The sequence below is a fragment of the Tenrec ecaudatus genome, chromosome 2 (assembly GCF_050624435.1).
Source record: "Tenrec ecaudatus isolate mTenEca1 chromosome 2, mTenEca1.hap1, whole genome shotgun sequence".
NCBI classification, from domain to species: Eukaryota; Metazoa; Chordata; class Mammalia; order Afrosoricida; family Tenrecidae; genus Tenrec; species Tenrec ecaudatus.
Window position 1 is genome coordinate 199787888 of NC_134531.1, and position 27645 is coordinate 199815532.

At 38.3% G+C, this 27645-nt stretch overlaps 1 protein-coding gene, 1 non-coding gene and 1 pseudogene across 2 annotated transcripts; 1 reads left to right on the plus strand and 2 right to left on the minus strand.

Moving 5' to 3' along the window:
- Window positions 1-1948: 1948 nt before the first annotated feature.
- Window positions 1949-2522, minus strand: LOC142441209 (large ribosomal subunit protein uL5-like; annotated as a pseudogene).
- A 1342-nt stretch (window positions 2523-3864) lies between these two features.
- Window positions 3865-4009, plus strand: LOC142441644 (small nucleolar RNA SNORA48). The gene has a single exon (XR_012783005.1). It is a non-coding gene; the product is annotated as a small nucleolar RNA SNORA48 (small nucleolar RNA).
- A 21969-nt stretch (window positions 4010-25978) lies between these two features.
- Window positions 25979-26923, minus strand: LOC142441210 (olfactory receptor 14A16-like). Its single transcript, XM_075543263.1, has one exon. It carries the CDS (start codon window positions 26912-26914, stop codon window positions 25979-25981), a length of 936 nt encoding a protein of 311 aa, XP_075399378.1. The 5' UTR covers window positions 26915-26923.
- Between the last annotated feature and the right edge of the window lie 722 nt (window positions 26924-27645).

Genomic DNA, 27645 nt, shown 5'->3' on the forward strand with positions numbered 1-27645 from the left:
GACGAGGAATTTTTTCTTTTGAAATTAGATCCATGAACAATCTTTTACCACTTCTTCCAACAGAGAAGTGCTGAATAGCACCAAGAAAGATCTGCAGAGTGGGCTGCGTTCTGTACAAAGACTCTAATCTACTGCTGGCGAGGGGGCAGAGTCTCTGACTGACATGGCTGGCGCATCTCAGGTTTCCTCTATAAAATGTCCAGAATCCGGAACAGGAAGTAAATCATATTGAGGAATGACATCCTGAGGCAATATTTAGAAATCAAAAACATTCATAAGAGACATGAACCTTAATGGCTAGTCTTGTCCAACCCAAGAGATTTACTCCTAATGTATCCCCCAAACACCAGTTCACTTTGAACCAAATTTGTGCAGTGTATTCGAGTTTACATTCATTCCGAGTACTAGATTTTGGGAAGACTTCATTTATAATGGAATCCTCATATCCGTTTTTTGTTCTTTTTTTGTCTCAACATAGCTTCAGCCTCCTTTGAATTATTTATGACCATTAACCTCATTGTGAATAGTTTTGCCCTCTTCCACCCCTCTTGCCAATTCAGAGAAGAGAAATCTATCTCTTAAAAAGACTTGCTTGTGTGTGCCCTGGATGGAATGGAGGGTCCTAAATCTTACATAATAAGGAGCTGTATCTTGACTGGCTTGATCAGAGCCCACAAGCAGTCTAGTGTTCTTTTATATTTAGCAAATTGTACATATCCTAATTACGCTCACTTCACCAGTCTCTCTCACAACTATGATGTTTTGATCTGCCACCAGTCACGCTTTTCTCAGTTTCCCTTGTACTCCCATGTTCTGTTTAAATGTCTTTGCATTTGTAAATCCTTGGATGTCAGTATGTCTTCATATTGATAGTCTCTCTGGTCCAGATGAAATGTCTTTGTCTGTCTGGTTTCAAACTTCAAAACCTCAGTGCCAATGAGTTAATTCGGAATCAGTGATTTTATGTGGCAGAGTAGGACTGCTTTATTGTTGTTGTTGGCCTATAAACTTGTACACACTTTTGGTGTGAAATCACCCAGAACAGCAATTCCTTTTCTGTTTTAAAGACATGTTGTTCCTTGAAAAGATGTAATATTTCTTCAAAGATCCGTTTTAGACCTCTACTGCTTCAGTAGATGCTGACATTTCATTACGAATAATTCTTTAGAATATCAGTGGCCACTGTTGAAGAATTGTTTTCTGTAGGTAAAAGTGAATTAATCTTACTGAAACAGGCTGAAATTATGCACCTACTTTCTCTTGTATGTGATTTGGGGTTTTGAAAATATTATACTGTTTTGAGAATGTTGTAGAGTTACTTGACAGTGTGGTGCTTGTTATTCTTCATAACATTGAAAATCATAACAGATAGCACAGCCTATGAGTGACATGACAGCCCGTTAATTAACTCCAGAAACAACTGAATATTTGATCTTCATGAAAGAAGCCATTCATTTGTGACAAAACTCCCTGTGGATCAGCTAGTAAGGTCTATATAAGACCATTTTGACGACCGCTTTTAAACTTAGAAACATGGCATTTGAGTTTCTTCCTCCCATCTCCTTGAATTAACTGCCTTTTGTCAGTTTTAATAAAATAATCCATTTTAAACATGCACTATTTTGTTGCTAAGTGCCAGCGAGTTTGTTGCAACTCCTAAGAAAACTACGCACACCAGCAGGAAACAGAGCTCAGGCCTTTCCCATCCTCACAATAGTTCTTATGTTTGAGCAGATTGTTTCAGCCACTGTGTCAATCTATATCATTGAAGGATATATATTAATGTGCCTCTATTTGCCAAGCATGATGTTCTTTTATATGGACTGGTCTTTCCTGACATGTCCATGAGAGGAAGTCTTACCATGTTTGCCTCTTAGGAACATTCTGGCTATAGCTTTTCCAAGACAGATTGGTTTGCTTTGGCAGTCTATTTTTTTTTTCACTGTCATTTTTTTATTCGTCTTTTGGAAGCAGGAATTTATTTACCAGGAAGGATGATCCCATCATACTTCTGCTGGAACCAGCGCATGGCCTCCTCTTTGCCGATTCTGTGTTTGGCCCCGATGCAGCCTGTTCTGCGCTTCTTGTCAGCAATGCTGAAGCCTGGTCTCCCCAGCACCACGTAGAAGTCCAGGCCGTAGATACCGATGCTGGGGTCATATTTGATTCCCAGGTCGATGTGTTCCTGGATCCCAAACCCAAAGTTTCCAGTATCGGAGAAGTTATTTTTCCGTAACTCCTACTCCTGCACCTTCAGACCTTTCTCCAAGATTTCCTCTGCCTTGGCCCCACGGACTGTGCAGTGGACGGCAATTTTTTCATTTCTCCTAATGCCAAAGGATCTGACGGTGTATCTGGCTTAGGAGAAGACGGGGGTCTGGCCAGTGAGCTGCTCCAGCACCTTGGCGGCCCGCGTCAGCCTGTCGCCACTCTCCCCCACGCAGATGTTGAGGCAGAGCTTGCGGATGCGCAGCTCCCGCATCGGGTTCTCCTTTTCACCTTGATCCTGCGCCATGATGGAGACCAGGAAGCTTGGCAGTCTATTTTAACTTCAGTTTTCTTCACCAGCACCATCATTAAAATATGTCAATTCTTCTTCAGGCTTCTTATTCAATGTCCAACTTTCACATGCATATGAGGAAATTGAAGATATCTTGGCTTAGGTCAGGTGCACCTTAGTCCTGAAAATAACCTCCTTGCTTTACAACACTGAAAAGAGGTCTCATTTATTTTTATTTAATGCAACAAACACATTCATTTATTTCTTGACTACTGCTTCCATGAGTATTGTTTATGGATCCAAGCAAGAAAAAAATCTTGGCAACTTCAAATTTTTCTCCATTTATCCAGGTATAAAGATGCTGGTTTTCTTGACTCTGAGTTGTAATCCCTACTGAATGCTGCAATCTCTCCTTGATCACCATGTGCTTCATGTTCTTCTGACTTTCAGCAAGTGATGAAGTGATGCCTGCATATCTGAGATTGTTAATAAGCCTTCCTTCAGTCTGGATACCACGTTCTTCTTCGTGTAATCCAGATTCTCTGATTGTTTGCTCAGCATAAAGATGGAGTAAGTACTATGTAAAGATACAACTCTGGCATACACCTGATTTTCAGCCATGCAGTATTGCTGTGCCCTGTTCACTCACTGACTCTTGATCCATATACAAGTCTGCATGAGCACAATGAAATGTTCTAGAATTCCTATCCTTCTCCTAATATTTTACGGTCCACACAGTCAAATGCTTTGCCATATTTCATAAAACACGAGTAAACATATTTTTAGTATTCTTTACTTTCAGACAAGATCCGTCTGATATCAGCAATATCTCTTGTTTCATGTCCTCTTCTACATCCAGCATGAATTTCTGGATGCTCCTCAATGTATTCTGCTACAATCATGGTTAAATCATCTTTAGCAAATTTTTACTTGTATGTTACGTGATTTTAATAATATTTTTCTATAGCACCTGCATTTGTTAGGTCACCTTTTTTTGGAATGGTCACAAATATGGTTCTCTTGCAGTCAGTTGGCCAAGTTACTGTCTTCCAAATTTCTTGGCATAGAAAGGTGAGAGCTTCCAGTGCTTCATTACCAATTTCCTGGAGCCTATAGGATGTGATATAGAAAAACTTTATCTTCCTTGGCATAACAATGACTTTCTAAAACAAAATATCTATTAGAATAAAAATTTCTCTCAAGACATACAAGGAAATATATTTACTTCATTTAAAGGGATAAGCTTAAATTTTATAATATATATATGCTTACAAGTGAGATACATTTAATATTATAAAGAATTGATTAAGTAATACATTTAGAGAGATTCTTTATATGTATGCCTACCTTAAAATCAAGAAATTTAACCCTTAGCTACGGGCAAAGAGACACCTGATTAGTGGTGGTGCTCTGATATCAGTCAGGGGCAGAGCAGACTGGCAGCCCTTTGTTCATCCTGGCTTGATGCCTAGATCGTGGCCAGAGCTGTTTCATGCCTAGGACACATTAAAAAAAATTTAAGAAATTTGCAGATAACTTGAGTTAGATATGTCAGTGTGCTAAACGATAAGTAGTAAAAGGGATTTTAAAGGTAAAACTCATGTTCTAGTTGCCCATGAGCCTTGCTTTTAGCAGCAGCTAGTCCTGGTGTTTTACTGTGGCCAGAGGAGTGGGGGGGAGGGGGGGATGACACAGATTAACTTTATATGGGCACAGGAAGAACTGTGTTTTGAAGAAAAAATACCCCTCAAATTCAGCATAGCAAGAGCCTGTGTGGTAGAGTGCATCAAATTCTGAGTAGTTAATTATGTCCTCAATTAAATCCAAGTCATTCACAGAAGGAGGACCTTATCTGTTCTCCTTGAATTTAGCAATACCAGAAATTCCGGAGAGCAATTTTTACACTCGTGTAATGTTCCAACCCTTTTCTAACAGTCTGTCATGCTGTGATGGCTTTGCTGTGATGCTGGAAGCCGTATCATTGGTACTTCAAATGCCAGCAGGGTCTACAGAGCTCTCAGACTAAGAGCCAACAACGAAGAAAGACTGGACTCCCCACTTCAGAGGAAGTTGCTGCGTAACCCTCATGCATAGCATGGAAATATTGTCAGAAGTCCCAATAAATGAAAGCAGGACACTGTCAGACATAATGCTAGAGATGAGAACCACTGGTCAAAAGGAACTTGAAATATGACTGGAAGGAGTTCATTTCTTGGAGTGGAACAAATCTTAGTGACTTGTGTCAAGTTTATCTTGTGTAAGTGAAGACTTCAGGATCTTTATTGGCTGATGGAGCACAGTTGCAGAACACAGCTGCAATACTTGAAAAACAGTTGCAAATGTCTACAAATGATCAGAACTTGGAATGTGCAAAGTATGAATCTAGGAAACTGGAAATGGTCAAAAACTAAGTGGACTACATAAAGACAAATATTATCGTCATTAATCAGCTAAACTCAACTGGTATTGGCTATTTTGAATCTGAACATCATAGGATGTACTAACCAGGAACAACATGATCAAGGGGAACAGCATGATGTTCATTGTCCAAAAGGACATTTAAAAATCAATCTTGAAGTTCAATGATCTCTGTTATTGAATAATATCTATTTTCCATCAAGAAAACCCAATCAGTATCATTATTATTCAAATGATGCAACAATCACAAAAGCTAGTTATGAAGAAATTGAAAGTTTATACCAACAATTTCAACCAAAAACTGATCAAACAGACCATTAAGATATATTGCTAATTATTGGTGAGTATAATGCAAATGTTGGAAACAAAGAGGGAAGAACAGTAGCTGGAAAATAGGAACTTGATAATAGACTCAAATGTGGAATTTGGTAGAATTTTGTAATACCTAGCAGTTGTTCAGAGCAAATATCCTTTTAACAACATAAAATGCAATTATGCACATGGACTTTTCCAGATGGAATACACATAAATTAAATGGACTTCATCTATAGGAAGAGATACTCTAGAAGTTCAACATAACCAGTTAATGTCAAGCCTGGGGCAGAGTGTGGACCAGAACATCAATAGCTCATATGTAACTCAGCGAATATCCCAAGAATAAATTTGGTGGTTTGAACACTAATGATATAATACCTGATGTGTGAGAACATTGAGATCATGATTCATAAAGAAAGCAAAAGGTCATTAGAAAGACAGGAGAGAGAAAAAAAGAAAAAGTGGATGTCAAAAGAGACTCTGAACTTTGGTCTTAATCATAAAGTAGCTAAAACAAATGGAAGAAAGGACGACATCAAAGAGGTGAATAGAAAATTTCAAGGGTTAACTTGGGAAGAAGTTTGGGGAGGCCAGGTGCTCACAGGCATCCTCCCTGAGAGGGTGATTGAACAGTTGCTAGACTGCAGTAGCCCCCACTCCCTGCTGTTAAAGACAATGGACCCCTGCAGACATCTATTTGGTTCCAGTAGGTGGGGTTTACACCCTACTGATAATGGTTCCTATGGAGATCTAGGGACTAGGTCAAAGTTAAGCCACCATCCTAAACCTAGGATCTGCCCATCTTGTCACATGTATAACCCCAATCCCTCCCCTTCCTATTGCGCATATGTCCCTAGACCACCCCCCTCTCATTTACTGTATACCCATAGGACAGCCCCTTCCAGTGACATATGTCCTCACTTGTAATTAGGGGGCTTGCACCTCCCCAGAGAATATAAAAGGCCTGGTCTAGCATTAAATCTCTCTCTCTTCCCCCACGTGGACCATCAGCGGGGCTGAGGTGAGCATGCAACCATGAATTGTGTGACTCCATTTATTTCAATACCTCTATTCTCTCTCTTATGCTCTCTATAACTTTACTATGATCTTTACTTACTATCGCTGTACAATTGCACCTACTGGACCCATAATGATGTGTTAGGGGCTGGCTTCCCCTGACATATGGCGCCTATTACGTGGGCCCTGTAGGAAAAGAATTCTTGAGTTATATCCCGTGTATGGCCTCATCGGACAGTGAGGGTGAATTGGGACATTTTTTGAGTTTATTTTTCTATTTCATTAAGTAATTTTATTGGGGTCTCTTATAGCTCTTATCACAATCCATACACATTTGTGTCAAGCACATTTGTACATATGATTGCCATCATCCTTTTCAAAAATTTCTTCCTACTTGAGCACTTGGTATCGGCTCCTCATTTTTTCCTCCCTCCCCACCCTCCTACCGTCATGAATCCTTGATAATTTATAAATTATCATTATTTTCATCTTACACCATCCACTGTCTCCCTTAACTCGTGTTTCTGTTGTTCGTCACCCAAGGTGGGGTTGGAGGTGGGTTATATGTCAATCATTATGTGGAGGTGGGTTATATGTCAATCATTATGATTGGTGTCCCATTCTCCCCCCCCATCTTCCCCCTATCCTCATGGTATCACTATTCCTACTATTGTTCCTGAGGGGTTTATCTGTCCTGGATTCTGTGTGTGGAGAGCTCTTATCTATTCCAGTGTACGTGCTCTAGTCTAGCAGGATTTGTAAGGTAGAACTGGGGTCATGATAATGAGGGAGGCGGGGGAGGAAGCATTAAAAAACTAGAGGCATGTTGTATGTTTTGTTATTGCTATACTCAACTTGGCTGACTTATCCTTTCCTTGTAAACCTTCTGTGAGGGGATGTCCAATTGTCTACACCCCCAATCCACACACACCCCTGTTTACATTGATATAATTGTTTGTTTTGGGTTTTCTGATCCAGGATACCTGATCCTGCTGACACCTCATGATCATAAAGGCTGGTGTGCTTCTTTATGTGGGGATTTATTTTTTAAGTTTGTTTTTCAGTCTGAGTGAGATATAGGTCAGGTACAGAGTAGGGTATCACTCTTTGCCACCTCTTGACAAAACAAAATGTAGTAGTAAAGAATAAGAAAATGAAAGAGTTTCTTCAATTGGTAAAGAAATTTAATCCTTCATTTCCGGAGTAAGGAACATTCTATATGGAAATTTGGGATAAGGTAGCCATTAATTTAAGAAAAGCCCACAGGGAAGGACAGAGCATACCCATGGAGACCTGGGATCTGTGGGTCCAGATTAAAGCAGTGTTGGAGCCTGCAAGGTGAGAGAAGAAAGATCAAGATCAGCAGAGCAGTGAGAAACCTCTAAGCTAAGTAGACTTAAATCAGGTGAGAAGCAGGCAGAATGAGTTTCAGGCAGATGAGAAGATTTTAGGTGTAGCTGAGAAGGAGAAGTTTGATTCAGGAGATAGCAGAGGAGAAACATCTGCCCCACCAGAGTATAGCTCAAGGAATCACAATACTATCAAGCAAGCCAGTGCTGGAGGTAGAGGATTAGCTCCAAAGAAATGCAAACAAGGAGAGATAACACAGAAACAGTTGAGAAGACAAGCTCAGAGAATAGAAGCAAAGAGAAGTGTAGGAAAGCACCTTTACTTTCAAGAGTAGAAAGAGGAATTGCAGAAGGAGATTTAGAGTCCAGAATGGCTTATCCTGTTAGTGTCTTTAGCAGACAGGCCTACAGGAAAACCCCCCAAGGAATTCACAGTGCCTTTCCCTTTCAGTTGTTAAAAGATCTTAAGCAGGCAGTCAATGATTATGGCCCAGACTCACATTTTGTAATCAGCGTGGTAAGGGCCTTAGCAGAGTCTGAGAGCTGGACCTCTGCAGACTGGAGAGCTTTAGGGAGAATTTGTCTTTTCTCTTCAGAATCCTTGCAATATCAAATGCTGTGGAAGGAAGCAGCCCTTGCATGAGCACGCAAGAATGCTGAGGATGGGATAGATATAGGGATTCGTCAGCTGCTAGGAGATGAGAATTATATCACAGTTGAGTCTCAACTACAGTTTACTGAACAGACAATAGGACAGATACGTGAAGTTTGCTTAAATGCCTGGGAAAAGATAATTCCATCAGAAGAGAGAAGGCCGAGTTACAGGGCTATAAGACAGCGGAATGATGAGCCTTATGCTGACTTTGTGTCCCGACTGGAAGATGCTATTTCCAAATGTGTGAAGAATGTCCAGGCAGTAAGAGACTTAGTGCATAAGCTATCTTATGATTTTTCTAATAAACACTGTAAAAATGCCTTGCGTCCCTACAGGATTATTTAAGGATATGCAGGAATGTAGAGGCAGAGGAATACAAGGCAGACCTCATGGCAGCGGCCTTGGCAAATTATATCAGACCTAGAAGAGAGTGCTTTAGTTGTGGAAAGACAGGTCATCTTCAAAGAGAGTACAGACAGCACAGGCCGATCAGCCTGGCCGTGAAAAGCAAACTGTGGCCTGCGCCGGAGCATGGGCCAGGGCCACCTAATTCCGGTTTAAAAGAACCTGAACTCTGCCCCCGCTGTAGGAAGGGAACTCATTGGGCGAGCCAATGTCGTTCAAAATTCAACAGTGAAGGGTTGCCATTAGCAAAGGCTTCCCAGCGGGAAACTAGAGGAAGGAGCTTGATCCAAGGCCCGCCTAACAGAGCTCAGAAGGCAAGGCCTCTGCCTAACCCAGCAAGAGAATCTTTGAATGGCAGAAATCGCTGGTATCTCCCCATCTCACAGCAGGAGACCAGAACTAGTCAAACAGGCAAAAGCCCAGCCTCTGTTCTCCCTGTGGTTGGTTTGAGTAACCAAGAGATTGCTCAGAAGCCCTCACAGTAGTTTGATTATAAAAGGCAGGAGCCTCTTATTGAAAGAGAAATACAGTATCTATCAGGAAGATTTGACCTAAATACTCAGGGAGTTAAATTTGATACTGGAGTTGATCAGAGTTGTGAAGTAAAGCCAAAAGCTGTGATTAAACCAGAAATTATTAAGAGCGGTATTTGGGGTTCGCTACCTAAAAGAACAATGGGATGTTTATTAGGAAAGTCTGTTATGGGGCTTAGCTTAGGGAATTGGGAAGTCCATTTACGCATGCCCAGGAGAGCCAGCAAAGGACAAAGCTGGATTTTCCCACCGGTGGACGCAGATGGGCATTACACCTGGAGCAGCCCACCTGGGCCAGGTGACTGCAATTCAGCCAATGGGATCAACCTGGGATCGTTCACCATGCCTCCCCTGGGAACCCTTGAAAAGGCAGGGACCGAGAGGGAGAGGGTCTTGCTTGGGCTGGTCTGGTCGTCTTCGTGGGAGGAGAGAGATCCTTGCATGACCCGGGCAGTCTCTGCCAGGCCACGTGGGTCAGAGGAATCCTATGGGTGCCACATAAAACCTGAAACTTCTTTTAACTCTCATTAAATTCACTTGGATCACCAGCCCGGCTTCGGCGTGAAATCTTTCTCTTGCAGAGCCAAGAACCAAGGTTGGAATCTAGCCCGGAAAGAGAGACCTTACAAGTCTAATGTAAATTCTCAAGGTGTTCTTACCATTGATGGAATTAATGAACAAGATTATGAAGAAGTTAAGGCATTGATGAATTCTGATATATCATGGTTTATAAAAGAAGATCGCTTAAGGCAATTTTTGCTTCCTTGCATTCCTAAAGTAAAAATGTATGTCTACTAGGAAAGAGTACTTGAGAAATCTGACCACCCTTTAAATGAAGGGGTCTTTTGGAATGCTGTTGGGAAACGACAGCGCCCCCACATGGAATTAGAAATTGAAGGGAAAAGGTTTTTAAACTTTGGATATAGGGACATTTCCTTAGGGCATTTAGAAGGGCCTAACACCCTCCCATTAACTTCCTCTAAGTCCAGCATGGAAAGAATGAGTGAAGTTAACCAAGAATGACTATTGCAAGGTAAAATCACACAGTGTGAGAAGCCTGAAGGGCAAGCCGGCTTAATTGAGCCTGTAACCTTATTGGTAAACTTGGAGAAAAAAATGTCTGTTTGGGAAGTTGCTTCAAGAAAAGGTGAACAAATTTAATAAGAATTTTTTTCAATCTTTCAAAGTATGGAAAGTTTCCCTAGTCAGCTCTCTTGATTCCCTGAGAGCTGGAAGCCAAAATTTACTTAACAATGAAGGCTTTCTAACTAGCCCTTATACTGAGTGAAAGGCTAGCACATTACTGAGACTGCTAGCAATGCTTTAATATTTACATTGTCAAAACAGAAGGGGGACAAGAGGATTCTTATGTGTGACAAAGTTCATTTAGTCATTTTAACCAAAAAAATTTCCTCCTTACTAAAATCTTGTAACAAAATTAGGGAAGATAAACACGTTTTCAAATCTACAGAGAAAATTGATCCTAAGAAATCTGAAGATGATGGAAACCGCGTTTGTGATCCAAGTCCATTCACCTGGAAAAAGGGCTATGCAGTTATGTTTTCACAGAATATAGCAGTTGGATTCTCCTCAGAAGGACGCACACACCTTTGGAGAAAGATGGACAAGGAAGAGATGGAGAAGCCACCCATTATTAATCATAATTCCTTTTTCAGGTTAATGACACCCCGAAGAGAGGGGCTATTTGTTTATATTTTCACAGGCAAAATTTCTCTTCAGCAAGCAAGGGTTTCCCCAGAAGAAAGCGGGGGAGCTGATGTGTGACCAGACCCTGTCCTGTTACTGAACTTATCCAAAACATCAAGAAGACCTCGCAGATTCCTGAGAATGGTGCTTGCTGACCGCTAAGATATTTCTTCTGTTGCTGACACTGTCTAAAAGAAACTTTGGGACTCTATCATAACTGAACATTTTATACAATAATGACTGGACTATTGCTACAGACTGTTGCTTTGCTAAAAGATCAAGATTTTGGACTTGTCAATGTTAAAATGTGATTGGAATGTAACTGATTTCTGTAACTCCTTACCTATATAATAAGACATCGCATGATTGGGATTTGATTAGGAAATATTTGCAAGGGTTTAAGGGAAACATTTCATTAGATGTTGTTCAGCTTAAAAAGGATATTTTCATTCAAAGACAGGCTTGAGGCATCTCCTGGTTCTGATATAATTAAGCAATTGCTGAAGGGCATGGAAGGATTGGACCCTAGTGCTTGGGTTCAAAGTATTTCTCATAGCCTGGGTTCCAGCCTAACAGTGCTGCACATTATCAAAATTTTTGTCCTGGCTATCATGTGTTGCTTCTATAGAAAGCTAAGGCATATGAAGGAGAATCACACGGCCTCTCTGGCACTTTTGAAGTTTGCACATAAGCCAAATACCGTGAGGAGCAGAGAACAGGAAGAGAGTGTTTAAGGACGAATCCTCCCTTGTCTCACAAAGGAGCCTGGAAGGCTAGGTTTCTAGTGGTGGAGGGGGACCTCCACCTTGTGAGCTGTAGGTAAGTCCTAATCACATTCTCATGACATTGATCCTCACTTCACCCTCCTACATGGTGCTGATCTGAGGTGGTCTCTTACAAGCACAGAGCTGGTTGCTGTGTGGCTGGCAGCTTTAACTATAGAAGCAGACATTTCTATTTGGCTCTATTCTCTTCCCGCTGTGGCATCCAAAACCTCTCATACCTTCCTCCAATAGCAGATGATATAGGGGGAACTTTATCCTCCATGCCTGGATTCAAAATGTTTCTATTGAGCCTGAATTTCTGGCTATATTGATTGGATCATGAAGTTTTGCCTTGACAGCTTTTAGTGTATAGAAAATAACCATGTCGCCCATGTGGCTTTTGAATTTTATATGTAAGGTCAAAGGGGCACTTGTGGGGGGAGGCCAAATGCTCACAGGCATCCTCCCTGAGGGCCTGTGAGTTGCCAGACTGCTGTGGGCCCCACTCCCTGCTGTTAAAGACAATGGACCCCTGCAGACATCTATTTGGTTCCAGTAGGTGGGGTTTATACCCTACTGATAATGGTTCCTATGGAGATCTAGGGAATAGATCAAAGTTAAGCCACCATTCCTAAACCTAGGATCTGCCCATCTTGTCACATGTATAACCCCAATCCCTCCCCTTCCTATTGCGCATATGTCCCTAGACCACCCCCCCTCTCATTTACTGTATACCCATAGGGCAGCCCCTTCCAGTGACATATGTCCTCACTTGTAATTAGGGGGCTTGCACCTCCCCAGAGAATATAAAAGGCCTGGTCTAGCATTAAATCTCTCTCTCTTCCCCCACGTGGACCATCAGCGGGGCTGAGGTGAGCATGCTAACATGAATTGTGTGACTCCATTTATTTCACTACCTCTATGCTCTCTCTTATGCTCTCTATAACTTTTCTATGATCTTTACTTATTATCGCTGTACAATTGTGCCTACTGGACCCATACTGGTGTGTTAGGGGCTGGTTCCCCTGACAGAAAGACAAAGCTAAATATCACAATGCAATGTGCAAAGACTGGAGTTAGTAAACTAAGAGAGAAAAACAATGCCTGCATATCTTAAACTCAAGACAAGAACTCAAGAAAATGTTTAAGCCTCTAGTTGCCATAGTGAAAGATTCTATGAGGAAATATTAAATTATGCAGGAAGCATCAAAAGAAGATGGAAAGAATACACAAATTTTTTGTCCCGGAAGAACTGGTAAATATTCTACCATTTCAGGAAGTAGCCTGAGCAAGAGCATGTGAAAGAAATCCAGGTTGCACTTGGAATCATCAGGAGAAAACAAGACTAAAGGAATTTATGGAATACCAATTGAAATATTTCAACAACATGAAGAAACATTGAAAGCACTTACTTATCTATGCCACAAAATTTGGAAGACAACTAATTGACATAAAGAAATCCATATATGACCCCCATTCCAAAAAAAGGTGATCTAACAGAATGCCCAAGTTACAGAATAATATCTCTGATATCACATCAAACAAAATGTTGATGAAGATTATCCCACAATGCTTGCAGCAGCACTTAGAGAGCTGCCAGAGGTTCATGCTGGATTCAGAAGAGGACATGGAACAAGGGATATCATTGCTGATTTCAGATCGATCTTGGCTCAAAGCACAGAATACCAGAGACATGTTTCCTAGTGTGTTCTTGACTATGTAATGGCATTTCACTGTGTGGATCATGATAAACTATGCATAACTTTGAAAAATATGGGAAATATAGAACACTTAATTTCTCTCCTGTGGAACTTGTAAATAGATCACCAGGCAGCAGTGTGAATGGAACAAGGGAATACTGCATCTGTTCAAATTAGGGAAGGTGTGCAATAGGGTTATATCTTCCCATCATACTTTTTAATCTGTATGCTAAGCTAATAATCAGATATTTTTTCATTATATAAAGGAGAATGTGATCAGGATGTGGGGAAGTCTTATTAACAACCTGTGATAGCAGATGACACAATCTTGCTTGCTGAGAGCGCAGAGGCCTTGAAGGATGTGGTGATGAACACCAAGGATTGCCGCCTTCAGTAGAGATTACAACTCAATGTAAAGAGGGCCCAACTCCTCTCAACCGCAGCAGTTGGTAACATAATGACAATGGGGAGAAGACTGAAGTTGTCAAGGGTTTTGTCTTGCTTGGGTTTGCAATCTATGTTCATGGAAACAGCAAGCAAGAGAACAAAAGACATTGCATCAGGTAAATCTTCTGCGCAAGACCTCTTCAGAGTATTGGAAAGCAAGGCTGTTACATTGCGGACTATGTTGCACCTGACATAAGGCATGCTATTTTCAATGTCCTCGTATGCATGTAAAATCTAGACATTGAATAACGAAGACAGAAGTAGGATAGATGCATTTGAATGGTGCCTGAGTAGTGGGCATAACACTGACTGCTAACAGCCAAAGATATCTGCCTTAAAAGAAGGATCATGCTTGGAATTGTAGAGGGTAAGTGAAATGGGAAAGGCCCCCCAGGAGGTGAGCCGCAACCATGGATCAAGCATAGTAACAATCATGATGACAGTGCAGGCCCAGGCAGTATTTCCTTCATAACTACATAAAGTCATTATTGGGTGCAACCAACTTGATGGCACCTAACAACATGATGTTGTTATTCATCAGACTCAATATAATGGATTGAGTTTTTAAATCAAAATATAGATGCTTTTAAAGAATGCAGAGTACTGAATTTAGATAAAATTAAAAATTTTTTAATGATTAAACTTTATTTCAGTATTGTCTTGTATATAATAAAGGTTAATATTTTAATATGTTATATTAAATCAATTGAACAGATGTTTGTTATAATTTGACATTCACAAACTTTTATAAGAAAAGATATGCCCATATTTATACCAATTGACTAAGCAGTGTGTTAATTTTTCTCCATTTCAATGTTATTACAAAAAATATACAAAATGATCAATATTTAAAGACTTCATTAAAATGCATTTATTTGATGTATTCCAAATTTTACCCATCCGATTAAAGTTTAAAAGTTTAAGTTTTTGAGTATTAAGTATTTAATCTTATATTAAACTTTGTTTAATATGTTAAGTATATTTCATTAATATAATATATAATATTATATTACATATTTAATAAAATACTTAATAAATATTAAGTATTTAATATCTAATAGAATAATACAAGGAATTGTATTTCTTATTATAATTATAAAAATGTGAATTACTAGTTTAAAGATTTAATTCATTTTTTGGCTAATATATATAGCTTCTAGGTTGAAAATGGACTAGATTCAACAGAACAAACAAGATTCTTTAAAAATTGTGTAATCAAGTGTCATTATACAGCATATTACAAATTTCTGAAAATTCAGAATTTCCTGGAATGTGGCTTGGACATGCATGAAGGCATACACACAAACCCGGAAAATGTATTTGATAAATTTTCATTTTGTTTTTGTGCCTGTTGTGAGGGTCAATCAAGTCAACTCCAACTGATCGTGTCCTATGCACAACAGAACAAAGCTCTGCACAGTCCTGCTCCATCCGGACAATTGTTCTATTCCCCAGTGTATGATGCAGCCACTGTGTCAATCCCTCTGTGCAGGGCCTTCCTCTTTTTCTCCACTCCTACACTTTACCAAGTCCTATGCTCTTCTTCAGGAAATGCTCTCTCCTGACAGCACACCCACAGTATATGAGACACAGTCTTACTATCCTTGCCTCCAAGGAGCACTCTGGTTGTACTTCTGCCAAGATAAATTTGTTTTTCCTTTTAGCAGTCCACAATTCAAATGCGCCTATTCTACTTCCGTCTTCGTTATTTAACTGCAGTGGAGAATATCATGGTTGAGTCAGGTGTACCTTAGTCTTCAAAAAAAAAAACATCCTTGCTATTCAATACTCTAACTAGGTTTTGTACAGCAGATTTACTAATGCAATGCATCTTTGGATCTCTTGACTTCTGCTTCCATGAGAATTGATTGTGGATTCAAGCAAGACGAAATCCTTGACAATCTCAAACTTTTTTCTATTTATTATGATGTTACATATTGGTTCACTTGTGAGGATTTTTGTCTTCTTTACATTGAGTTGTAATCCATCCTGAAGTCTATGATCCTTGATCTTCATCAATTGCTTCAAATCCTCCTCACTTACAGCAAGAAAGGTGTTACCTGCACACCACAGATTTTTTCTTTGAATCATTTTAATGGGGGCTCATACAATTCTTATCACAATCCACACATACATCCATTGTGTCAAGAACATATGTACATTTGTTGCTATCCTCATTCTCAAACCATTTGCCTTCTACTTGAACCCTTATCAGACAAAATAATAATAATATATGAATGATGAAGGGTTCACGGAGTGGGGGCGGGGAGGGAGAGGGAAAATGAGAATACCACAGATTTTTAATAAGACTTCCTCCCATTCTGATGTGCCTTCTTCTTCTTCATATAATCCAGCTTCTCTGATTATTTGCTCTGATATAAGTTGTTCAAGTATGGTGATATAATATAATCTTAACACAATTCTTTCCTGATTTTAAATGATACGGTATTCTTGTCTTCTGGTCACACAACTTCACCTTGATCTATGTGCAACTTCCAAATGAGCACAATTAAGTGTACTGGAATTAACATCTTTTCAAGGTCATCCACAGTTTAGTATGATCCACATATTTTAGAGTCTTTGCAGAGTCAAGGACACAAAAGTAACATATCTCTCGTATTCTCTGCTTTGAGCCAAGATCCAACTGACATCAGCAATAATATTCCTTGTTCCATGTCCTCTTCTGAATTGGGCTGAACTTCTGCCAGCTCATGGTCAATGTACTGCTGCAATCGTTAAGTAATCTGAAGTAAAATTTATGTATGTGTGATATCAATGATATTATCCTATAGTTTGGGTATTCTGTTGGGTCACTTTTCTTCAGAATGAACACAAATATGGACCTCTTCAAGTAGTTGTCTTCCAAAGTTTCTGGCATAGATAAGTGAGTACTTCTAATGCTTCTTCAGCTTTCGGAAACATTTCAATGAGTATTTCATCCATTTCAGGAGTCTTGTTTTTGCCTAATGCATTCAGTACAGTTTGAACTTCTTCCTTCAGCATCTTTGGTTCTTGCTCATATACTCCCTCTTGAAATGCTGGACTGCTGGCTAGTTCTTTTTGCAAGAGGGACTCTGTGCATTCTTTCCTTCTTCTCTTGATGCTTCCTATATCATTCAATGTTTTACCTACAGACTTTTTCAAGATTGTAATTTGGAGCTTGAATTTTTTTTTCTTGAGTTCTTTCTGTTTCAGATGTGCTGAGTGAGTACTTCTCTTTTGTTTTTCTAATTCTAGATCCTTGCACATTTCATGATAATACTTGGCTTTGTCTTCTTGAGCTGCTCTTTGAAAATTTCTACTCGCCACCTGCACTTTATCCTCTCAGTACTTTGCTTTAGCTACTTTACAATTAATAGCAAGTTTCAGAGTATCTTCCAATATCCACTTCGATCTTTTCTTTCTTTCTTATCTTTTTAATGACCATTTTCTTTATTCATGAATGATGGTCTTGATGTCCTCCCATAGTTCTTCAAGTCTTCTGTCATTAGTGTTCAATACAACAAATCTGTTCTTGTGATTTTCTTGAAATTCAGGTGGGATAGACTCAAGGTCATATTTTCACTCCTGTGGGCTTATTTTATTTTTCTTCAGTTTTATCATGAATTTACATAAGAGCAATTGATGGTTTGATCCATAGTTGGTCCCAGGTCTGGTTTAGCTGTTGATATTGAGCTTCTCCATCGTGTCTTCCCACAGATATAATCAATTTGATTTTTGTGTATTCCATTTGGGGAAGTCTATGTATATAGTCATCTTTTGTGTGGCTGAAAAAGGTATTTTTTATGAACAAGTAATTGGTTTTGTACAATTCTATCATGCCCTCTCCATTTCATTTCTATTACCAACTCCATATTTTTCAACTATTGTTCCTTCCTCTATTTTCCCCAATGTTTTTATTCCAATCACAAATAACTATTAGTACATCTTGATTGCATGTTTGATCATTCTATCGTTTTAATTATTTTAAATTGATAACTTGTTTCTTTTGAATCTAGCCACTTATGCTCAAACTTAAGTCAGATATGTTATATTTTGAAGGTTTGGAACTATATCTGTAACTTTTTAAAAGTAAGGTTAACCTGTGTGCTCTAGAGCATCTTTTTGTCAAACATTCCTTCTGATTATAAATTAATTTTCTTGGACCTTTTTTAGTTCCTAATATCTCACACATTTTTTATTTTGAAATATTGTTATGAATTAAGGTGAGTCACATCTGTTTTGTCATTTATAGATTAACTTTGCTCCTGTCGATATGCTAAAACATTTGACCAAATAGTTACAACAGAAATATGGATGATATTTCAGACTGATATCTTGAGGTTGGAAGCAACCAGACTAAAATAATTTTCCAGAATTTTGGAAGGCAATGGATTTTATGTATTAGAATCATTCTAAAAATTGTCAGTAATTTGAAATAACCACGGAATAGACTAAATATTTCTATGGGTCATTTTATGTTAGAATATTGCATTAAAGGGTATATTCTCTAGATATAAGTAACTTTTTCCTCCTTTTCCTTGAGTTGGATACATAACTAATAGGTCTAAATATTATAACTCTCAGATTGAACACTTTTATTAATAAACTTAAGAGATTTACATTTAAAATAGACTATAAGATCAAATAATTTCAAAGTATGATTGAAAAAATAGAATGACAGTAATATATACTGTTATTTCTCCAAAGGAATCCAAATGAAAGAGTATTTTGTTTTTTGGGGGTTTTTGATAAGCAGTTGTTTCTGTGCCTATATTCCTTTAGCCCCATTGGTTTTTAAATCAAATGTAGCTGCCACTGGTGTCATTTAAATGTAGAGTAATAACTCCGGGTAGCTGTTATTCTTCAAATGGACACCTTCCGTTCTTAGTCTTATTCTTTTTTCAGATATTTTACCTAATATTCTTGTTAAAATTTCTGTACTACTTTTGGTTTTTGTAGAATTTCATGTAGACCATGAAACCATATGTACATACATGTTCTTCCTAATGTTTGATCTTAGAAAATTAACAATAAGAAACTGAGTGTAAAAGTCATTTATAAGTCAAACAATGATCCAGAAAAGTGAGTAGACCACTTTACTCTGAGCATGGTGCTCTATTTAAGAAGGCAGTCTGTTTTAAGGAAAAGACTCCGCCCCTTCTCCACTATCTCCCTCCAAAAAGAGGAAAATCACACTAGTCTTTAGGGTTTAAAGTCGATCAGTAATAATTTAATTTGATGTCCAAGACAGTATTATGAGTTGATGAGTTGTTTTCAATGCTAACACTATATATTTTTACTCCCTTATTGTACACCGTGAAAAATAGTTTCTTTAGAGAAGATGTTGAAACCAAATGAAAAGTTTAGCCATCAGCCACTGTCACCAATTACAGAGACAGGGGTGAAAATTATCATATGTTTTATGAACAGATCTGGAAAGTCAGTTGAATAATTCCTCAAGACTGCTTTCTCTTTTCTCAAAGGGATATATTTCTAAACTTTAAGAACTTCCCATCCAGGAATGGAAACTACATTTTTGTGCATGTCTGGCTTTTCTCAAGACTGATCCCTTAGGTTGTTCTCACTTTAACAATGCAAAAGTAAATTATTTATAACACTAACTTATTAATTTCATATGTCCATGGAGGAAGGCAAAAATATTTGGAGGCATATTTTGTTTGTTTCTCTCTCTGGGAAGGTGACTGATTTTATTTCTGTGGTGAAAAATTTAGAAGTAAGTGTTTGCTCTTGGATATTAAAACAATAATCAGAAATCACTTAACATGTTTATTGTAGGACCCCAATTATGGGGTGGGGTGTCTACCCTGTGTTATGTTTCTAATCGTGTACTTCTAACATAATTTCATTTCTGATTGGTGTTTCAATCTTTACACTGTAGACTACTTAGATTTGAACTTTGAAAGATGTTCAGCATTTTTCGTAGATCCCATCAATTTGACTAAAATGGAAAGAGTCAACTTGGTAAAGTAGAAGGCATGAAAGAAAGGAGGGCCCTCAGTGAGATGGATTGACACATGGCTATGTCAATAGGCACAAGCACAGAAATGAGCATGAGGATGGCACAATGCTGGGTCATGTTTTGCTCTGCTGTGCAAAGGGTTACCAAGGGTGAGAACTGCCTCAATGTGACCTAACAACAACAAAATGAAAAGAACTTCTAAAAACACTGGTTACAGATTAAAGGAGCAGTAACATTCTTTTGGGTTTAGTGCCTAATAAATACATTAAGAATAGATAAAATTAAAGGTTGACATGTGGACTCATTGTTGATCCCTGCTTCCTGGTAAAAGGGAAGCCAGAGGAGGTCAGGTAGGCCAACCTCACCCCAATGCCTTTTAATTCAACTGGAAGACTTTACCCTTCATCTTTTTTATCCTATTCTGATAACAATCATCCTTCCCATGACACGCTAATTCTGTGCTGGATTTGATATCTCATTGCAATGGACAGAGGACTCTCAGACAACACTCATAATTATAGTATTTCAGATGCCATCATGGCCAACCAAAGTGAACAGTTATCAGTGTAGCTTCCAGACTAAGAACAAACTACAGAAAAAGGGCATGGCTGCCCAATTCACAAGAAGCAGCCACTAAAAACCTTAGGCATAGCTTCAAACATTGTCAGATGCTGATGGGTGGATGGAACCGGAACATTGTTGGGGACCATGGCAGAGGATTGACCCCTCAGGTATAAAAGCACTGGAAGTATGACTGAGCAGAAGCTACTTTCTCAAAGTAGAGTCAACAGGGGTGTTGCCAATGGAGTAAATCCCGTGGAAGCCTCAGAATCTTCATTTGCTGATGGAGCACACCTCAAGGTGTGAAGAAATAGCTTCAAAAATCTAATCACTGGAATTTGGAGTATACAAAGTATGAATCTAGAAAAACTATAGGTTATAAAAATGAAATGGAATGGCCAAAGTGCTCCTCAGAGTCAAGGATGGTGAAACTGTCATATGCATCAGACATGTCAGGAGATGCCAGTCCCTGAAGAAGGACATCATGCTTACTAAAGCAGAGGGCCAAGGAAAAGAGGAAGACATTGACACAGTGGCTTCAACAATCAGTTCAAACATTAGGAAAATTGTAATGATGGAGCAGGACTGGGTAGTGTTTCATTCTGTTATACATAGCATTACTAGAGTCAGAAACAAAAGACATCACCTAAAAAAATAAAGCAACAAAATTAGAGAAGTTAATAGATTACCACAAGTCATGGATCAGTAAGCATTAAGGATACAGTTACTGGTCAATAGAAACACTTCTCCTCAGCCATCAGTCAAGTCTGTCTCTGGTCCTCAGCTTTGCAGCCACGTAGTCCTTTGGCCACTGCTCTATAGACCAAGGCACCATGATACTCTGTCACCCAGTTTCATAATCTTGACACTGCTTCTCTCTTCTGCATCATGGTCCCCTTGCATCAGCCTCTGGTCTCGATTAGATACTTTACTCTCTCACAGAGTCTCTTTCCCACATTCTCTGGTGCCTTCAGGCTTGGCCTCCCCAGGTTCAGATAGAGATATCAAGCACGCTTTTCCTCAGATGCTCCTGGGATTTCTCTTTCTGTGCTCCTGCCTCAAAGAGGATTCAGCCAGCGGATGGTACTTAAAACTCACGAACACCTCTATTAGTCCCACATACACCTTATTTGTGTAGTCCCTCCTCAACCTAGTGAGAGTATGTGTAGAAGAGATAGGTTTCACTTCACCGAAATATTATTTCTGAAGAAACTGATATGATACCTCTGATGTAGACCATAGATATATGGTTGGATTTTGAGTTCTCACATAATCATAACCCCAAGTCTGAGAACCCTTACCACTGCAAACATTTGTCTATGCCAGGAACTTTGCAAGACAACTATATGGCTAACTGATAGGAAGAGATCTTATGGGTACCCATTTCAAAGAAAGTGACCCAGCAGAATGGTCAACTAATAAAACAATATCACTACTAGTACATGGAAATAAAATATTTATGAATATTATACAGCTAAGGTTTCAACAGTATATTGTCATGGCTCTTCTAGGGGCTCAGTCCAGAATCTGAAGAAGATTTGCAAAAAGGGATGTCACTGGTAATGTCAGATGCATTTGGGTTTAAAGCAGATGACACGAGAAAGATGTTTACTTGTGTCTTATTGTCAATGCCAAAGAATTTGTGAAGATTAAAACAAACTATAGTTAAGCTTGAGATGAATCTGAAATCTGGGTCACTAAATTGTGATCATGCAAAACTTGTACATGGGTCCAGAGGCAGTGGTGCAAATAGAACGAGGTTATATGGCAGGTTTAAATCAGGGAAAGTTTGAGTAAGGGTTGTATCTTCTCACCATACTTACTCAATCTGTGTGCAGAGCAAATCATCAGTAAATCTAAGACGTATGAAGAAGAATGTGGCACCAGGATTGGTGGAAGGCTTATTGACAACCCTCAATATGCAACGACAGAACCATTCTTGCTAAAAGTGAGGAGGACTTGAAGCACTTGCTGATGATGAACAAGAATTGCAGCCTTCAGTAAGGAATGAAACTCAACGTAAAGAAGTTCAAAATCCTCTCACAACTGAAAACATAGGTAACATTGTGATAAATAGAGAAAAAATTGAAGTCGTCAGGATTATGTCTTCTTGAATCCACTAACAATGCTCATGGAAATAGAAGTCCAGAAATCCAACAAGACAGTGTATTGTGTGAATTTGCTGCACAAGAACTCTTGAGAGTTGAAAAGCAGGTGGTTTCTTTGAGCAGTAAGGTGTACCTCACCCACCATGTTATTTTCAATTTCTCTATAATTATGTTAAACTTGGATGTTGAATAACAAAGGTTTGAAGAAGATTTGGAGCATTTGAATTATGGTGCTGGTGAAGAAATGGAAAAGACCATAGACTGACAATTAACAAATCTCTCTTGAAAGAAGTGCCCTTCTAGTTTAGCGTTTAGAATGCTCCCTTTCAGCTTATCCCAATTTTCTTAGTGATTATCCATATAGCTCTGAGGCTTACACTAGGACTTAGGTCTCTAATTAATCCTGGATTCTTTTATCTATCTATCTATCTATCTATCTATCTATCTATCTATCTATCTATCTATCTATCTATCTATCTATCATCTATCTATCTATCTATCTATCTATCTATCAATCATCTATCTATCTGCATGAGAGAGGTATTGGCCCTGTTTCTTCTGCAAATAGGGATAGATTTACTTTTTTCCCCCAGTCTTATTTGTGGAAGAGGGCGCTCTTTTTCCTTTTTTTTTTTTTTTTGGTTCTTTGTTGAGAATTTATTTATAGGTGGTAGCTATTGCTCCTGAATTTTCCATCAAGTTCCACTATTCTGTGTATCTCTTATTGTACCATTATCAGGGTAAACTAAACAACATACTGTGGTAGTTAAATGATTTTATGTCAACTAGACCCTCTTGACTAGTGGTAGAGTCAAGCATGTCAATCAGGTCATACAGTGTGATGCTGTGTTATTGGGGTGTGGCTCTCTCAGAAGGAGGACCCTGAGGACATTCTTTTCATTCTTCCAATCTGCCTTTCTGCTTGTTGGTACTCTGTTGGTCACTCTGAAAGTTGCCAATGCCCTGTAATGTTTCCACTGAACTTGGCTCTACATTATTTCTCTACCCCAGTAAGGAGAGCTCTGAAAAAAGACATCAAGAAAATAATACTATTTATGAAATAAATAAAGGTGAAATATTTAGCAATATACCTACCCAAAAAAGCAAAAGACCTGTACAAAGGATACTACAGAATATTATTCCAAGAAAACAAGATACCTACAAATATGGAATACTCATACTCATGAATAGGAAAATTTATTTTTGTTAAAATATGAATACCACGTAAAAAATCTACAAATACAACACAACCGTGGTCTACACCCTTCTTGATTCTTTAAAGAAACGGGAAAGCTAATTATCAACTTTATATGGAGATGTTAGAGGTCCAGAGGGGAATAAGAATTTCTCAAAAGGAAGCATAAAATATGGGCCTTGTACTAACCCATCTCAAATCTATGATGCAGTCACTGTAGTCAGAACAGCAGAGTACTAGCATAATGTTAGATTCAACAGAAGGATTTGATGCAGAAACCCCACTAAGTGAACGGGGCTTTACTGCAACCCATACTCAATAGATTTAAGGAATCTATACTCAACATACTTCTTTGGGTTTAAACTGAAGCAGCCTATTGTGAGACTAAGCAGATCCTTAGGTTATGGAATTCGCAGTCAATGGACTTTGGTTTGAGGGTGCCCAATGAGAAGTGGCCTGAGACTACCTTATAGTTACAATTTTCATGCCCTTCTTGCAGTCTTATGATAGGTATTAGTCTAGTAGTCATGGCTCTGCCTTTGTGAAAGTGTTATTGAACGTTGTGCCCTGTCACTAAACCCTGTTGGTTGTGTAAAAAATATCCAGTTAAAAGTTTAATCTCTACAAGTCAACGATTCATGTGTAGTGGTCTGAAGCTGATGCCCAGGTATATTTTCCTTTACTTGACAGTATTTTAAATTCTATATCATTTGCTAAATTAATGACACTATCAATAGAATTACCACATATACTTGAGTATAAGCCAAATTTTTCAGCATGTTTTCTTATGCAGTTTTTGTGGTTAAATTAGGTGCCTCAGCTGATGTTTCGGTTCGGCTTATACTTGAGTATATATGGTACCTTTTGCTACAGGGGAATTATTTGTCATGCTTTCTGTCATAAAATGATAATGATGTCTCCAAAGTAAACCAGAGACATATATAATCTGTACATATATGAATGATTTTGGATTTTCATTTAATTCTAGCCCCAATCTAAGAACAACTAGTTCTTATGACATGTTCCTACTGAAAATTGCCCTCGTGAAAGGATCACTGAAGATATGGGTACTAGAGCAAATTGCCCCACATGGTGTCTAGCTTTCAGAAAGAATTTTGTCTGGGTGTCTGAAGCCTTGTCTTAAAACAAGCAGCCATCTAAATGAGACTTCAATTAAGTATACATAGAAGAAGCACACCAGTCTGTGATCCAAGAATTTTAAATATTAAAATCCAAATTCAAAAGCAAGAATGAAATTAGTGCTTAAAATTTTAACATCGCATATGCAAAAGTCTATAGGTAACAGTGGAAGCACTAAATCCGTATGTCGGGTCCAGCCACGGATTAAGTAGTGGGTGAAACTTTTCTGGCATGTGAACACCTTGCGATCAGACAGAGAACATGATAAAGTTCATTATGACAGATATATTTAGGTTAGAATGAAGTACCTCATCATTTTATGTCCTTTTCATTTTTAAACTCCATCTCCTTTCTTTTTGATTGAGGTTTTTATATGTTTTGTCTAGTCATGGTTTTTGCTTTCTTCCTGTTTGTGTTTGTATGATTTTTTTATATAATAACTAGATTAGGTAAACTTATATTGATAGTAACTGGATTAATAATTACTTAGGGACATGGGAGAAGGCACTTGCAGTCAACAACAATGACTACAAGAAGAAAATGTTCTGAAATTGATTATGGTGATGATTGCACAAATTCTCTAAATAGTGCTGAACTACTAAATTGTATGACATGTGAAATATATGCTTATAAAACTATTTTTAAATGATCTTTTCAAAACTACTGGTAGGAATTTGCATCAACATATCAACTGTTAATATTAACTTAACTCTTAAACATAAAAATGATTATCATTATTAGCCAGTTTATTTTCTGTGCATAGGGAGATAAGCAGAAGTATGTTCATTTAAATTATTTCTAGTTTAAAAAAAGAAAGCCGATAACAATATAATATGCAAAGCTAAATGCATATAATAAAGATAAATTTCAACATCATTATGCTGAGTGATACATCCAATTGTAGAAATATTCCTAAACTACAAAGTCCTTTGTGTAAATGTAAAGAAATCACAAATAAGAGATATGTAGTAAATTATGCTATTATACCTTTTGTTTAAAAAAATCTTTGCATTGGGAATACTACTTTACATGTATTTTTATTTAAATTAAAGACATGAGGAGAAATTGAAAATTCTATATGCTACTAAATATATGTATTTCCCACTATGTAAAATAAGTGAAAGTATATTGTTAGTCACTGATTTGGACTCTTGTTCAATTGAATTGAGTAAATTGTCTATGTGGTTGTTTTTTGGTGGATATTATTGTACCATGATAATCTTTCTCAAAATTGTCCAGAAGGCAGTTTTCATGTCTTTGTTCTTCAGGCTGTAGATGATGGGATTTATGGTGGGTGGCACAACAGTGTAGAAGACAGAAACCAGGAGATCCCACACTGAAGGGACCTCTGACACTGGTTTCATGTAGGCTACAGAACCTGTAATTGTGAAAACAGTAACGACTACAAGGTGAGGGATGCAGGTCGAAAAGGCTTTTGACCTGCTTTCCACTGATGCAATTCTTAGGACTGCGGAGAAGATGTGAATGTAAGAAACCATAATGGAAATAAAACACACAAATCCTAAAGATGTTGTGACAATTATGGCCCCAATCTCAGCAAGATACTTCTCTGAGCAGGAGAGTTTGAGTAAAGATGGGATCTCACAGAAGAACTGATGGACAAAATTTGACCCACAAAACGGTAATGAGAAAGTCACAGATGTATTCAAGAATGCAGAAACAACCCCACTGAGCCATGAAGCAACCACCATTTTCTCACAAGCCTCCTTCTTCATGACTACCTGATAATGTAGGGGGTGGCAAATGGCCACATATCGATCATAAGACATGACTGTGAGCAAGGCCAGCTCAGCACAAGCAAACAGAACTACAAAAAAGACCTGTGCCACACACCCCAGAAAGGATATGGTACCATTTTGGGTCAACGAATGAAAGATGGCCTTGGGAAGTGTGACAGAGATGAAGCAGAGGTCCAGCAAGGACAAGGTCTTCAGAAAGAAGTACATGGGACTGTTGAGGTGCTGGTCTAAGGTGCTGAGAATGATGATGGTGAGGTTGCCCAGCAGAGCTATTAAGTAAATGAGGAAGAAGAGCGTTGCATGCATGATTTGGTAATCCCTGATATCTGAAAATCCCAGGAGGATGAACTCAGTAACCGAAGAAGTCAGGTTGACCATGATACTCCTCTCTCTGAGGGCTGGTAAAAAAAAAAAAAACCCAAAAAACATACTGTTGTTATCATTATATTTTTATACCTGAATATGTCAATTATACTGTTTGAAAGTTACATTGTTCATTTCTGTTAAAATCATATAGCTCAATAGTTGTATAGAGATATGATAAGCAATTATGATATTGATTTTCCAATTTTTATTGTATTTCAGAACTACAAATACATGTAAGGAAATGTGGAGGGGTAATCTTCATTTCTATCACAAATTCTAACAAAAATGATGGAGCCTTAGATAATATGAACAACAAAACAGGAAAATAGATTACCTGTTTCCCCAATTCTATTAATGCTGCAGTTACATGTATAGTACAGTTTCAGATACCTAACTTTCTTTACTCGAGTTGATTCTGACTTATGGACACCCTATAGTACTAGATAGAACTGCCAATCTGGATTTCTAAGGCGGTAGATTTGACAGAGAGTGGATAATCTCCTCTTTCCCCTGCAGGTAGGTTTTTACTTCCTATGTCAAGTCACCAGGATTCTTTTCAGATATATAAGAGGGAGATTAATGCATAACAAATTCCTTTGACCATTAGGGTACATCTCTATCTCTCAGTACTTGAAATGAAGTTATTATAGTTCTTTTGTGTGCTGTGTATTAATTTATCTAACAGATGAATTGAAATTTATAATGATTTCAAAAATGATATTTATATTGACTATTCTACCTAG